We start from the raw sequence: 15,881 nt of genomic DNA, 5'->3' as shown, positions 1-15,881 counted from the left end.
AAATATCTTCAACTATTCACGATAACCACCGTATCTATAAAACTTTCATATTTCTGAAGTATCAAAAACCATCGAATCTTTATGTAGCAAACTTTCGTTGTAAAATTATTATTGAATTCTTTTTATATCACTAATAAAGCAATTAAAGTTTGCGAACAAACGAGATGCTAAAATATTTTCCATCTTCAAAATACTTTGAAAGTTATCAACAAAAAAAGTACTTCTCATTACAAAAATCGACGTATTCGTTTGTTGTTGGTAAAATATAAACTTTATTATAATGCATAATAATATTTCTCGTATTGTATATAAAATAAAAATGAGAATATATTTATCCTACATATATCACCAACTATTTATCAACTGCCTTACGATGGATATGTCAGTGTACAATAACTAATAAGTAATATATAATATTATTGTACTATAATAAAGTCTGTACAATATTCTATAACTATAATACACGAGGTGATTTGACATCTGGTATCATGAGTTTGATAACAGTAACAGTTATATTTGTACAAACTTTTTTCGCTACAATTAACACGCTAGTTCTATATTCTTACAATCTATGGCTGCTATACTATAGGCGCTCAGTCTTATATCCCAGACGGTATATATCCGATCCCTTTTAATCTATTTATATATTTTTCTTTTAATGTTTTTTACAGTACAGAAACTATTTTTTTGTTCACATATACTTAGTAAATAAACTCTTGTGCTTAGGCTTGCAGCAAAATGCTTGTCATGTTCGCATATGATTTAACAAAACTACTATTTACACTTTACATATCATTCGATTTATCGGTAGATTTATTATCCGTTGCGCATAAACGTCGTAAAATTTCTATTTAATATCTTTACAAAGCCATGTTTAATGAATTTATTATTGCTAAAATTAGTTATCTTGTACTAAAAAGCTTTGCTCATCAATAGAGATGCAATGATCTCTTAGGAGGACAAAGTTTTGTTTCTAAACCATGTTTTATATTATTGTAGCACTTTAAGGAATATCAGAGCCTTCGGATTTTTTGTATGAATGTACAAACAATTAATTATTTGTTTATAATTAACATATTTGTTCATTTAAATAAAGATTCTTAAATGATGGTACACTTATGTGAACAATAATATTCTAGCACCAACATTGTGACCTGACTGTGTGTAAGTTAGGACTTTTTTTTCAATATTGCACGTATTTGCAAAATGAATATAAGCACTTAAAAGTAATTTTATGAGAAAATTAAAATTATAGTAGACCATTGAAAGCCGGAAATAAATGGACGGGTCATTTCCTCTTATTCTACTATAATTTTTAAGCAATTAAATGCTCATGGAGGTATCAGCTGAGAGATATTTATCTATTGAGCATAACAATAAGTAGATTAAAACCTTGCTTGACAGGCCGATATAATTTTTATATATTACATATACATCACTTTCTATTTAAAAGATTTATTCGCGATGCCAAGCAAGAGAAAATTCTGTTCTTTAAATATTACCAAATTTTTTCCTATGAAATGTTTTTAAATTCAGATTTAGGGAACAAAAGTCAGTAATGATTGCCTCGCGCGCTTACATTTTTTGACTGTAAATTTTCAATTAATAATAAAACTTATTGTACAAATAACAATACACTTTGTGTGTATTACAATTCAGTGTACAATTTTGGTGTGAAACATCTTGATTAACAAGTATATTTTTCTGTTATTGTGTCTGATATATATTATATCAGGCATACTGTTAGAAAAGAAGAAATATACCTATGGAAGCAAAGTGATCAGTCAGGCATGTCTATGGGAACTATAGGCACAACAGGCTTCATTGAATCCATATTTTTTATACGCCTCTCATTTTTGTCTGACACCATTGGTTCCGATGGTGGCTGATCCTGGTCAGTCCTAGGTTGATAGGAAATATTACCATATTCTTGGAGTATTGGACACAATCCCAGGAGAAAATGACAGAAATCCTTTCTAATTCCAAACCACCCTTTATAACAAATATATTGATTAACACTTCTAAATTCTGTTTAGAAAGTTAATAAAATTGAATTAAAACTTAGCACACACATCTGTTTCCTCCTTTAGCTCCAAATGACATAAGAATCAATGTTATGTGTGAGAGCATTAATGGCATTGCAACTGTTGTATAATGTAATGATATATCCCCATCCAATTTATTTGCTAATAAAACCTGATGATAATAAAAAGCTATAGTTACAAAGTATAATCTGTTATTTTAATGAAGGATCCAACAAGAATATTACTTACCTGGAAGACCAGGATTGGAAACACAAGACAAGTATATGCTAGAGCTGAGTTTAGGGAAGTTCTTCTCTGTCTTGCATTTATTTGTGGTGTTCTTAACAAAACTACTGCAAATACTATGAAATATAAAACACCAACTAATGACAGGCACAAAAGTGCCCATAGAGGTACAAATACAACTTCCCAACTCCATGTGATAAAACCATCCAATCTCAGTGCCAAAAAGATGAATTGCAACACATTCACTGCACAAAATAATTCCAATTCAAAAGATCTATCATGTTTCACTGCCCATATGCATACCTGAAATAAATTTAGAAATACAGCTATTTGTTTGCAAAAGGACATAAACTAAAATGTTAATACTTACTGCAATTGATACTATTGAAATAAAAATCAGTGGTATGAATACTAATATCCATAAGTGTCTTTCAGATTCCAGCTTATCGCATACTAGTAATTCAAACATTAATAAAATTAGATGTAATGCCAAAGTAATTAACATTGCTTTGTAATGAATATATGAGTCTCCTTCTAGTCTTGCATGAGGATGTCTCCACCACACATAACTTCCGACCATAGCACCTAGAATTACCATTCCTTTCCAAAACCAAATTGGGCTGAATACAGACCAATAGCTCCATTCAATAAAACCATCAAGCCGCAGAGCAAAGAGAATAGTAAATATCATGAGACATGTGTGGACCAAAAATTTACTGAAAGAAAGACCAAATTTTAGAATTACCAGAATTATAGCTATCAAATTTTTAATTGAATATGACCCGATCTTTATTAGTTATTTATATATATTACAGATGAGAGAGTTATCTTAGATTACAAACAATCCAACAGCAAATAAAGATACACTAATTGTTACTGTCATCAACAAATAAGCTATTGAGATTCTGAAATAAGTTCAGGGTCAATAATCTTGAGTTAAGAGACTACCTTGGATTGAAGTCTTGAAAAAGCGTTTGTAGGTTCATGATTGTGCTCAGAATATTTCACATTAATCTCAATTAATTTCAATATTAGCCTATTTTCGCGAATATCCCACGAAAGATATTTCATTTAACAATTTAGCTCGCCGCTTTGCACAGTTTAGCGTTTTTGTTTTCTGTGTCTGTGCTTTGTACTTTTACTTCTGCATCAGTCTGCGTGGGAGATTTTTTAAAATTCAGTGCACATCATGTGCACTTTCTTGTAACGATGATCGACTGGTCGACATGATCGTATAAAATCATGCATGAATGCAAATTGCAATATTTTTTTAAAGCATAATGAAATTAGTCAAAAGTTGTCACACTCGCTGGCCTCGGCTCTCGCTGTTCAAATCTGAAAATTTGTGATATGCACGTGAATTTTGTAAACGTGAAGTGATCGTGCCGTAATAGAATAGAATCAGCGTGCCTTCTTTCTTCCCCCCTTCCACAATAAAAAGAAATTATTAAATACATCTTGTCCAGTATCATCAGCATAAATTTTAATAAAGCATTATTTTCAATGTATTTGCGATAAATTTAAAAAAAATTATTATAAATTTTTTTATACTCCATCTTGTTTGGAAGATTTTTTAGTTGTAAACAGGATCTAAAGATAGCGCGGATGTTTTTAAGTTTCATCATACAGCTCGGTTCTCCAATCTATTAGATTTCATTGCTTGTGCCCACTTCCGTATCTCAACCAACGTGTTTCTTTCCGTTTGTAACCTCAATCATGGCGGTGGGAAAAAATAAGGGGCTCTCAAAGGGAGGCAAGAAAGGAGTTAAGAAGAAGATGTAAGTAAAACATATCGTATAAATAAGAAGTCAATGCTTTTCTAGATTTCGGATAATGTATTATCAATATGTTCTCATTTATGATGTTTTCAGTAATGGTGGATGAAAAATCACCTGACATAAGGATCAATCATAGCTGTTTGTTTATTGCAAAACTTGTGTTTTCCTTCCTTAAATCATACTTGCTTCGTTTATTCTATTAGATGATATTCTTTATTAATGAAAAGAGAAATAGATTTATTTACTTTATTGGTTTACGAACATAACCTCAAAATTTAGGCTATGGATTATTTTCATGTAAAGCAATTGGCGCAAAATATTTGTGATTAAGCATAATTATTCTAACATTGTAATTTAATTTTAGTGTGGATCCTTTCACCCGTAAGGATTGGTACGATGTTAAGGCCCCTTCCATGTTCCTTAACCGTCTAATTGGCAAGACATTAGTAAATAGAACACAAGGAACCAGTGAGTTAATGTGAATTATTGTATTAAATAGGCTTTGAATGTGTGCAATCCAGCTCCATAGAAATGTATCAATAGTTTCCATGGCGTTTCAAATTGCACAGATTAATTAGCAGACACTTACCACATTGCTTTTCTCATTTTTTGAATTCAATGTCATTGTCTTCTGCAACAAAAGTTTGTTTGAATACTTAAAAATACTTAAAATTACCATATAACTGTAAAGAAATTCTAAATTGGATTTTTTATTGTAGAGATTGCCTCTGAAGGGCTGAAATACCGTGTGTTCGAAGTATCTCTTGCTGATCTGCAAGGAGACCCAGATGCAGAAAGATCCTTCAGAAAATTCAAATTGATCGCCGAAGATGTACAAGGACGCAGCGTTCTTACCAATTTTCATGGGATGGACTTGACAACCGACAAGTTAAGATCAATGGTCAAGAAATGGCAGACCTTGATCGAAGCAAATGTCGATGTTAAAACTACAGATGGCTACTTATTAAGAGTTTTCTGCATTGGCTTTACTAATAAAGATCAAATGAGCACAAGAAAAACTTGTTATGCTCAGCATTCCAGAGTGAGTAACCAAGTTTTTAAAAATAATTTAGTTGATACTGGTACCATTTGGTACATGTTCTATATATAGAAATGGTTGTTAATATCTTATATATATTTGTTATTTTTATTATCTCGGTAGGTAAAAAAAATCAGAAAGAAGATGGTTGATATCATCACAAATGAGATTTCCAAAGGCGACCTCAAGGCAGTAGTTAATAAATTGTTGCCTGATGCTATTGCTAAGGATATTGAAAAGCTTTGCCAGGGAACCTATCCCCTTCATGACGTATACATCCGCAAAGTTAAAGTATTGAAGAAGCCGCGGTTTGACCTCAGCAAACTGCTCGAGTTGCACGGCGATGGAGGTGGTAGCAAGAGCGAGGAATCCGGCGAAAGTGGATCCAAAGTGGACAGGCCAGAGGGTTACGAACCACCCGTACAGGCCTCCGTCTAATGGATGTATTTCTAACTCTTTAAAAAAAATAAAAAAAAAAATCCGCTTTATAGTGTACAAACTATGATTTTTATTATTTACACAAGAATCCTGCAACGACTAGCAATATTCTTAAAAGGGGTATTACGAATATAACGGGATTGACTATGCAAGAAATTTATTTCGTATACTCAGTTTCTCTCGCAAAAGCTGTATTACATTAACATTAAAGCAATGTATGAAAGTATACGTACAATTTATAGATATATATATATATAAACATGAGCATCGATAATAGTGATATTACTTAGCAAACTTTATTCCGAGCTATATCAGCCATTCTCCAGGCATTGCGACGATAAATATGTGGTTATTACTTTATTTGGTCAATTTATGATACAAGAAGAAAATGATTAAGATTAAAGATACGCATGGTTGTGTGTTTAATTAATTAATAGAGGATAATAATCTAGTGACCATGGAGAATCCGCTAGAAAAGAGTGTTCGTAAACTGTCGCTCCAGGAGTACAAAAGGTAGATGAGAAAGACGAAGAATAAGATCTTCGTGATGACATCCACCCAGTACATGCTGAAAAGTAGAGAAACGAGTTGATTAAGAAAGTAAAGGAAAAATTGAAGAAGAGTTGGTATACACGAGAATTTACGAATGATTCTTCTTACATCCTTAAATGTCGTCGTGCGGCTGGTAATGTTTCAGGGGGTTCATTCAGGATATAGATCCTTGCTGCTCGTATGCAGGCCTCGAAATAGCTATCTAGATCCATATCGTCCCCGTCTAGTTGATAAAGTATTTTTTCCTTGCTATTTAATTTATTCCTTATGTCAATTATATTCTGATTCTCAAAGTCCCATTGATTGTTGGCATAATACTCGAACACCTCGAATCCTTTTTGTATACGACGATGAACTCGGCACATGCTGACAAAATAATTATTTAATTATAATTTATGATTCGTTCCATTAAGCCATCTGCACAAATCACACACACACATACACACACTCAACAATCATAATACTGCAATTTCGTGACTGCACTTACATTGGTTTATGTCCAGCGAGAAAGATTAGGCAATCGATGAGGTAAGCTGGTATGATATGGAATAAAAGAACACAGATATTGTGAAGAAGACGAGATTTCTTCATACTTCCACCTGGGTACCAAACCACTCCGTTCAATGGTACTCTCTGAGTTATGCGTCTACCCCTTTCTATGATCTCTGCCCATGAGACCTGAAGAGAAAAGTCAATTAGTCTGGATCCTCTATAAACATATATATATATCAGAGTGCTCGATAATCGTCTCGACCGAGAAAAAATTACTTTGAACTCGGTGCTACTAGTGAGGTTGTAGACGCGTTTGTCTTTTTCGAATTCTACAAAGTTCCATGTGCATGCTAAAATTGCATTGACCGCAGAATCGACAGGAACATAATCAGCGTATCCGCTCTCGTTACAGTGCATCGTCCTGATGACGCCTTTGCCAGCGCCGATGAGGAGGCCCGTGGGTCCATTGATGTTATCCGTCCAGCCTGGGACTGGCTCCTTCCAAACTGGGATGACTATGCTGGGTCTGAGGATGATAGCTGGTATGTGGGGCATCGCTTCTTCCACCAAACCCTCCGACAGAGCTTTGGTGAAGGCGTATGTGTTTGGCAAATCTCCCAAAATCTTATCCGTCATCGCTTCGACCACCTCGTCGTCCATCCACTCGACGCACTTGATGATTTTGTGCGGATCCGCTGGTGGAGGATAGGGCTTCTCGCCTAAAACCTGGAAATTTCTCGTATTTGGATTCTCATCGATTTTATTTTATTATAAATAATTAGTATTGTAGAGATAAGGATAGAGGGTGGATTCTCATCATGTACCTTTTCTTCCAGATGACAATAAGCTGTACTGACATGAGCGAAACACAAGAGATTCTTCATTTCTTTCGCCAACTCCAGCATCTGTTTGGTACCACGAGTATTTAGAAGAACTGCTCTCTTCAATAATTCGTCGAATCTGCCAAATGAAAGGATCATGCAATTATGGAAGAGTCTTTGCATAGTTTGTACAGCAGTGGAACAAGGAAAGGAGGAATCCCTTCTCACCTGACCGTAGCCGCAGCGTGATAAACAAAGTTGACTCTCTCGCAGAGCATTTTCCTGTCCTCCGATGACAGTCCCAGTCCCAGAGAGGCCACGTCGCCACTTACTATTTCAACGGATTTCCGAAGGGCATCTATTCCTCGTTCCGTCCTCACTTTCTCGAAGAGCTGCAACGCCAGTGTGGCGAATAATTTTCGTAACGATTCTTTTTTCTCACGCAAGGCGAGTGAAAAGTGAATGGAGAAAATTAATGAATTGGCAGTTTTGTGAAAGAGAAGCAGAGTTGGGACTCGAAACGCGGAAGAGGCAGGCTTATTTTTATTCAATTTGGTCCTGCAGTGTCATCCATTAGGGCAGCTGGCGACGCTTTCAGGGAGAAAGCTAGCATTATTTGTAAAACTGCGAGAGGCTGCAAATAATATTTCCACGCTTGCGGTACAGTTTCATCATGCTGAAACGTGCGTTACTCTCTATAGTACCATGCAAACTAATAAGTCGCGTTGAAAGAAACATGTCGGTTATATAAGATCCTTGTCGATTGTTGTCAAATTAATTTACTCTTTGCGCGAAATCTTACTGTCCATCAAACGAAAATAACTCGAACGATATCATTCCGAGATATTGCGCAATTACCTGGACTATTTCAATACTTGAAAACCAGTATTGGATTTTTTCCAGAGTCACGACAATGAGAACTTGATTTGAGAGACATCGGTGCGCTCTTTTATTCTCGTTATCCAACTTTGCGTCGGTACTGAGATTTTTCTTTCAATAGCGAAACCTCGCAAACGGTTTGGATTTTAGCTGTGCATTTCCTACCGCATTTGTCATTATTTCTGTGGGCGTGTAGTACACTATTTTCGGATAGAATGTGGGCGATTCTAACGAGCAATAAGAATAATTAATAGAAAAGGACTGTGAGGATAGTGTTGAAATTCGATCTTGATTGCAAGCCGCATTCCTCTTCACGAAAACACATGGCTGTACAAAAATCTCGGTACTGCTGCTTGGCTCGTTTCAACATCCATTGCGCCATTGGCCGTATAAACCAAGCGTTTATGATCTCTCCTTCCTTCTCTCGCGTTTCATTCTTTTCTACTCTCTCCCCCTCCCTCTAACCCTCTTTTAATTTTTCTTCTTCAAAGTATCGACAAATCATTGCGTTTATTTACTGTTATTATGCGCTGTATATTTGCAATGAGAAACCGCCGAATGTTAAAAGAGAGCCCCTCCCGTCGTTTTATAGAGAAATTCATTGCCGCAGACAGAGCGTAATCTTTTGCAATAGCAAATTACGCGTCGATGCCGCGTCGGGGGAAAGTGACGGAAAAAGTATGTAATTACTCCGAACTCTCAGCTGATGCTCATCCTAATGGTAAAGCTTGCCTCTTTGAACCGTGTAAAACTTGTATCCATCCTCTCATCGATTGTAATAAACACTCGCATATTTCTCATTACAAATCTGTCAACTTTTACATGCCATAGTGTTAATTGATATATATTCCAATGTCAAGTTTTATCTTAAAACTGCGAAAAAACCAGAATGAAAAATGTGAAATAATAGAGGAAAGAGAAGCTTGCGATTAGAATCTTTGTTGTGTGTCCTTGGGGGGCTACGGATCGTCTTTAATCGTAATTAGCCACGTACGCTTCATTATATGTAACGAGGCAAATGAAATTCATCATTTTTATTATAGTTAATAAGTCACAGAGTGCATAGAATCCTTGAGATGCGCGCCTAGAGGTCTCAGTAATTTTTCCCGATAACATAAAAGTGAATCTATGCAAGAAAAAGCTAGATATATTTTTCTCTGGAATTTGGAAAATTGGGAGACTCGTCGTACGATGCTATGTGCACTCGCAATTGGCACATTTTCTCTATATTATTATGTAAAGCTCCAGGTATCCGTGCCAAATGCCAGAGGCTTTGGGGTCGATTGAAAATTTTCTGGCTTTTTCACTTTTGCAAGGCCAGCAGTTATTACGAACGGCCGATAATCGCGCGAGAAAGTAGGGAATTTCCTGTAACGTAATGCCAAGTCTAAGCTGCACAGTCTGTGCTGTGTTGTGACTATCTCACTCGGCGGCGGCGGCGGCGGGCAATACTGGCAGTGAAATGGAGAGTAATCGTGCAACGTAATACTTTATCCTTTTCCCTATTTGCCCGGCCAAGTGTAAACGTAAACGAAAGTTACGGAGACGCTACTTTGCTCGAATATGGCCAAGTTTAACCCGGAGAGAGTAGTCTTTTGAAACCAACGTATACAACAATTATACATACATTTGTACTACGGATTGACGCTCATTGATTTATGAATAATAAAAGTCTAGGGGTCGCGTGTTTGTATGGAAAAAGTGCGTTTAAGAAGTAGCACTTGACTCGTATGTGGAAAGAAAGGAATAAAGAAAAAGAGTCGTTTGCCTGGTTTACTCAGAGACACGTGTTTCGCCGTGGCATAATCGTCGAAGATGTAACCCTCTTGAATTGTTCGGCAATTCATTGGCCATATTTTATCTGAATTTTATGCACAATTTCCTTTTTATTCGCATCTTGCATAATCTTCTCCATGACTAATGAATGTTTATTTTTAGGTGGGTATGCGGAGATTCGACGATCATCCTTTCAAACGTTCCGAAGTCCAGACCGAGGTTGACGCGATCGGGCCGACCAGGGTAGGAAGGAGGTCGCTGCACCGGTTCCAAAGCTGACATAACATTTCCACGATGGATGGTAGGGGGTACTTTCACTGCACGGACACCGATAATAATAACGTTAATCTCCTTCTTTCACCGGCAGGCCTTGACTCAGTTCCTCGGATCACAAACGACCACCTCTCAGCTTTCTCCACGTGGAAAATTCGATTTTTCCACAGCAATGGGAAAAATGCGCCAATCTCTGCGCTGGAAATTATCGCCGTCTTTCGGCATATCGCAATCGCTTGTTTTGCATTCGCATTCCACGAGACTGTCGGGACGACGATAGTCCAATGGCCAAACTATCAGCGGCGCAACGCAGCAACAGCAACGGCATCTTGTGCTTCGTTTCACGATGCTCTCTACGCTTTCGCAAGAAATTCTACACTCGATGCACGAGCAACGACAGCTTCCGAAGCGCCGATGGATGTATTTATAGCCACTTTGCGTCCAGCTATAATCCTGCTGCAATCTTTCTTTTGGAAACTGCATCTTCGAGCTGCCCTATTTATTGCCAGTTTTTATGCACATGGCACATATTGGTCCTTCACCCACTTAAGCTGTCCGTAGTTTCGCTGTTAGCTCCAAGAGAGAGAAGTCAGTAGGGTTGTTGTATGTAGGTCACGCAAGACCAACTTCCCCTGGTGAGACCTGTTTGCCTCCGTGTTCCAGTTACACCGAGTAACCTATCGCGTAATACCGCGCTGTTGCGTGATTAGCTCAGCCACGATCAACGTTCTCGCGTTTATTTGTCATTTTCTATGCTTCGAAAGCGACTAGAACCGATTCTCTCTTGGTGCTACAGCACCCACAATCAGGCTAATTCATTTCTTGTTAAATTTGATATAATTCGTTATAAGGTTCAAACCGGTTAATTATCGCGTTGAAATTTGTGTAATTTTTTATGTGGTCCAAACAATCTTAGTCTCGTATCTCTTAAAAGTTTCTCTAGAACCGATAAACATCGCTCGTAAAAGATTTCTCTATGACCAATGAGGAAGTGAGTTTTTTCTTTTCTTTTTCGTCATCTTTTAATTATCATTCGGTTCATTGTATGTTAATTTGCTTCGGCGCTTTTTTTTAATCAACTCAATTTGATGGAATGCATTTCTTGCCCCCGCTACTCGTCGCTTTTATCGAGTAGTAATATATGAATTGTAAAGTTTGCTACTTACGGGAGAATTGAACATTTCCTCTAAACGATGCTTGGGATCCTTGCCCTTCTTTGGTCTGACGAGTAAGTAGATTTTTCCAGTTTTTGGTAAGGCTCGCAGGATCTTCTCCACCATGACCTTACCAAGGAATCCCGTGCCACCTGTTATAAGGATCTCTCGTCCTTCGAACATGGTTGCTATCCTGTCCGGTATATCTTCCATCTTTGTCTCCGCCATTTTTCTCTACAAGTTCCGCGTCCTGGAAAAATCCAAAGATCCTTGAATAAAATATAGATCAGTAAACTTTCGAGGGTTCGAACCAATTAAGCTTTATCGAAAAACAAGCGAGTACAATATTCTAGACAACAGCTGGAAATAGAATAAGCCGCTAAATAAATACTATTTTATTTATCCAGTCGAGACTCGAGTCTTTTGCGCAACCGATCGACTCTTAAAGACCGACGTGAAAGGTGCTATTTAATTTACTCGCTGCAGCCAAAACTCTGTCCCTGTACTTATAAAGGAAGCATCCTTATTTATCCCAGCGATTGACTCGTGAAAAGAACAGTCGTATCGCACTTGTTAACTTTGCAATACCCGTTTTGTTTTGCGAATTGCCATTTCGTACTTTTCACCAGCTCGTCTCAATTATTTCCTGTGATACGATTCTAGCACAATGCACGGTAGCACAACTCGTTGACCATTCAGTATTGCTCAATCTCACTCGAATTAGCACTCGAATCCAAATGAATTTCGAAAGTACGTTTGGCAACGCTCGTTTCCTACTTTAAAAAGTCAATGAACCAATTATATGACGCATTAATTCGATCGTGAGAAACAAAATTTTCTAAAAACAACCCCATCCTCCCCCAAAATCTCAAGCTTAATAGAACAGTAAATATACCATTGAGTTTTCCTCCCGAAAACCCTATCGTTGATCTGTATCACTGAATATTTCTTTCTTTCCATTTTATTGATTGATTTTGCGTTTTATTGGACAAGAATAGCTCCAGATCATTATCTTAATTGTTTTTGATTTTTTGCTCATTGAAATAACAAGTTGAGTGTCATTGTACGAGCATCGTTAATACTTTTTTTATCAATCTGAATCTTTCTCTCTTCGTTGGTACATTATTCCTAACGACGCGAGAAGCGTACGCGAGTTCTGAGAAACTAACAATTTGATGAGTGTCAAGAGGTAGAGAGAGAGAGAGAGATGGACAAAGAAATTACAAATTTCTCAAGATTGTTGTTTTCCGTTAGTTTTGCGCATTAATTGGGATCGTAAGTCATTATCAGACCACGGGGCACAATTAGAACTTAATCACTCACCAGTCAATCCTGCGAGGAAATTATACGGTGAATCTGTGGTGAGTGTTTAAGACTTTGAATAATTAGCGCAATAATTGTTGGAAGTCGTCCCTGAAGAGTCTTATTATGCCCTACATATGCCAGAAAAAATATCTACTGTGCTTTTATAATGATGCTCTCGTATAGACGGTATGTATCAAATGCGTTTGACCTTTTTATAAAGATAATTGTGTTTTTATATATTGCAGGGGTAGAAAGAGATGTGAATCAGCTAGGATAAAGTCATTGAACATTTATTCAGTTTTTGTTTCGATAGAAACATTTAGATTAGATAATCAAGCAAAGACTCAAATTTGTTTTGGATTAAAATTTCAGAATTGACTCTTATAACGAAAATTTTCTTGGGAAAGTTGGTCTGGTCTGGTGATTATTATACATGCTTATAGTATGTACACACTACATTGCATGATTGATCCAATGGACATTAGGAAATATTTGCATGATAAGAAATAGCTTCACTTACCTCTCTGGTCCGAAAGCAATATTTAATTTAATTTATGTTACGAATTCAAGGCAAGAAACACGCGTACATATGCTCGATATTCACTTTTCCTGTGGAACGATTGCAGCAGGTCTCGCGTGACCGAGCGGAAACCTGCCAGAGACTCCAAATGCAATAATTCCGCTCGAATAATTTTACTGAGATCGACTGATGATACGTATTAAAAAATACGTAATGGCTTACGATCGGTTACATCAAAACTGACGAAAATTTCGCTCTCTCTGTCCAAAAGTATGTTCTTCTTCGTGTCATCGTCTTTGTGTTCGTGCGCGTTCACGGAGCATCAATAATTAGCCTCTTACGTTTAACTATTGCTTCACATGGAAAGCTCCTATTTTATAATTATCATCATTACTACGTTATACAGTTTTGTATCGATTTTCACCGAGCTCGCTTATCGAGCAAACCAATAATCCTGAGCTTTCTTATTTGCATAGGCTACACTGGCAATCAAACACATACACATGCAGAGAAAAGAATGCTTCTGGTCCCTTCACAGGCCATGCCTGTCTCTGCTGGTTTAATTTTATTTATATATAGTATTGCGTATTCGTATATGTATAATATTTTTCTACCGTTTACATCGCCTATGTTATTTCACAATCCGATTTCGTTAAACTAGGATAAATCACAGCACGCCGTTTTGCGAAATAAATTTTTACCACGAGCTATCCGTGAAACTTGGAAGAGTGCGATTATATTCTCTCCGTCGATGTGGCAATTGCACGGTAGATGCTCGCCAACCAAACCAGTGAATTCGTCAGTCGAACCATGCTTTTGTGTTTGGTTGGAGAACATTTTAAAGGATTGGGATGTGTGCATTAGAAAAATCACTTACAAGAATCGCGAGTAATCCTCGACGCAAGCCAAGCGTTGCAGACACGATCGATAATCACTTGTAAATCGTGGATGAACGGAGTAACCGAAGGGTTAAAAGCGTGTAGTAGAGTGATGTATGGAATCGAGTGGAGAGAGACACGCGTGGTCGAACAGCGAGAGCGTCGTAGATGGACTGAGAATGAGAATGACCGAGCAAACGAGTGAGCCAAGCCAAGCCAAGCTCTAAAGGTGTCCACCAATCCTCCGATGCCCAATCTTTTCTTGCCCACTTACCACTACCAAGCTACCACAGCAGGCCTTCTTCTTTCGTTCTTTCGCCAATCCCATCTCCCCTTTCATCCTGTGCCTTCTCCCTCTGCTCATCCAGCCCCACTTAACGTCCGCTAATTCAATTATTCCTCTGTAAGCTTCCGTCTATTCATTTACCCCATTTTTTCATCCATTCTTTTCCTCGTACTAATTTACTTCTCATTTCCCCCTTTTCTGCTTTGGCTCTTTTTATCTTAAGCGGTGAAAAACTTATTTTCTTACAACTCCGCTCTTAAAATTGACTATACATCGATGTTTATTTTCTTTGATTCCTAACTTTTCACTATTCGTTAATCTTGTTTTATCACTGGTTCTCTTCCAAATGTTTATTTTTACACTCGGTCTTGTTCTTCTTCAGCCTTTCTTTTTCCAAACGTTGAAAAATTTACTGCCTGGAAAGCTGCTTTCTCTCCCCCCTTATGTAGATCATCTAGTAGTTGAAAATGTCACGACCTGAAATTTGGATTCTCGTGAAAAACTTGGGAAACACCGAGATCCAGTAAAATTTATTCATTACCAGTTTCCAAGCAAATATTTTTCTCGACGACCTACGGGTTCGCTTTTTTACGAACTTTACTCATTTTCCAAGTACGAATTGTACGATACGTCACTTTGCTATACGTAAATCTCTTTTTTCCTTCCGATCAACACTTCCCCAAGTAGTCAATTTACTGCAAAAAAACGTCAAAGAGACCGAATTTTTTGTCATTTTTATGTCGCTATCACATCTCGTGATCCTTCTTATGGAATTATATATTTTAAACTCTTGATTTTTTTATCAGTACATGCGAGACGCGCGTCCTCGCACGTCTCCATAACTAAGGTTAACTTTTTTTTTTCATAATTGGTCAAATCGTTCCAGGAACCACGTAGGCTCGGTGACCATTAACTGCTTTCCACGATCTCATTTGTTAAGTAATCTAGTTACGATTTTAAGTTGAGTAGAAATCTGAAAGGACACTGAGTTAATATTGTTAAAGCGAATTAATTTAAGTTAGAAATCCTGCGAGAAAGACTGACGAAAGAAGGTGACAAATATATTTCTAGCTCCTTTTAAATCTTCAGACGGCTTGACATGGTAATGTGTAGGTACATAACTGTACTCTAAAAAACCTTCTAATTTGTACGAAGAAATCCTCTGTAAAAGGGTCAAGAATCCAACATTAGTTGCTGATGAAAAAGTTCAAAATAATTTGATTTTTAGTTTATAGGCATCGCTTCTTGACCTTGGCATGTTTTTTTGTAACCGAGAGCCAAATTTACTATTTAAGAGAGAGAGGGAAAGCATCGCAGCTATTTCTTCACCGAGTTCACTGTCAATAACCTTCACCGCGGTTACAGCGAAAATTAATTTTGACCTCGAGAAATATTTTAAGGATCTCTCTGAATCACGAGT

The 15,881-nt window shown here is 37.1% G+C and overlaps 2 protein-coding genes across 2 annotated transcripts; one reads left to right on the top strand and one right to left on the bottom strand.

Annotated features, from left to right (window-relative positions):
• Positions 1 to 1,770: 1,770 nt before the first annotated feature.
• LOC136779528 (uncharacterized) lies at positions 1,771 to 14,436 on the bottom strand. The gene is made up of 20 exons (XM_066737152.1): positions 14,175 to 14,436; positions 11,485 to 11,722; positions 7,619 to 7,782; positions 7,394 to 7,529; positions 6,846 to 7,295; positions 6,565 to 6,755; positions 6,186 to 6,443; positions 5,959 to 6,093; positions 5,653 to 5,669; positions 5,249 to 5,542; positions 4,725 to 4,921; positions 4,638 to 4,679; positions 4,395 to 4,476; positions 4,060 to 4,162; positions 3,413 to 3,424; positions 3,219 to 3,263; positions 2,641 to 2,986; positions 2,274 to 2,573; positions 2,073 to 2,196; positions 1,771 to 1,992 (listed from the first exon to the last, which is right to left on the bottom strand). Exons 2-20 carry the CDS (start codon positions 11,698 to 11,700, stop codon positions 1,781 to 1,783), a joined length of 3,324 nt encoding a protein of 1,107 aa, XP_066593249.1. The 5' UTR covers positions 11,701 to 11,722; positions 14,175 to 14,436; the 3' UTR covers positions 1,771 to 1,780.
• On the top strand, positions 3,898 to 5,586 carry RpS3A (ribosomal protein S3A). The gene is made up of 4 exons (XM_066737636.1): positions 3,898 to 4,048; positions 4,413 to 4,516; positions 4,768 to 5,090; positions 5,211 to 5,586. The coding sequence occupies exons 1-4, from the start codon at positions 3,987 to 3,989 to the stop codon at positions 5,523 to 5,525; spliced, it is 804 nt and encodes a 267-aa protein (XP_066593733.1). The 5' UTR covers positions 3,898 to 3,986; the 3' UTR covers positions 5,526 to 5,586.
• Positions 14,437 to 15,881: the final 1,445 nt, after the last annotated feature.

This window comes from Prorops nasuta, unplaced genomic scaffold, assembly GCF_024137725.1.
Source record: "Prorops nasuta isolate Cenicafe-Biocafe unplaced genomic scaffold, Cenicafe_Pnas_1.2 PNAS00017, whole genome shotgun sequence".
NCBI classification, from domain to species: domain Eukaryota; kingdom Metazoa; phylum Arthropoda; class Insecta; order Hymenoptera; family Bethylidae; genus Prorops; species Prorops nasuta.
This window is presented reverse-complemented; position numbering and strand designations above follow the sequence as displayed.

What these genes read in the sequence shown, in the direction of transcription:
- RpS3A (XM_066737636.1), top strand. Translation starts at nt 3,987, where the DNA reads ATGGCGGTGGGAAAAAATAAGGGGCTCTCAAAGGGAGGCAAGAAAGGA. An exon ending in AAAGGAGTTAAGAAGAAGAT is followed by an intron (nt 4,049 to 4,412) that starts GTAAGTAAAACA and finishes ATTTAATTTTAG; the next exon opens with TGTGGATCCTTTCACCCGTA. An exon ending in AAATAGAACACAAGGAACCA is followed by an intron (nt 4,517 to 4,767) that starts GTGAGTTAATGT and finishes TTTTTATTGTAG; the next exon opens with AGATTGCCTCTGAAGGGCTG.
- LOC136779528 (XM_066737152.1), bottom strand. Translation starts at nt 11,700, where the DNA reads ATGGCGGAGACAAAGATGGAAGATATACCGGACAGGATAGCAACCATG. An exon ending in CTAGTAGCACCGAGTTCAAA is followed by an intron (nt 6,756 to 6,845) that starts GTAATTTTTTCT and finishes TTTTCTCTTCAG; the next exon opens with GTCTCATGGGCAGAGATCAT. An exon ending in AAAATGAGAAAAGCAATGTG is followed by an intron (nt 4,477 to 4,637) that starts GTAAGTGTCTGC and finishes CTTGCCAATTAG; the next exon opens with ACGGTTAAGGAACATGGAAG.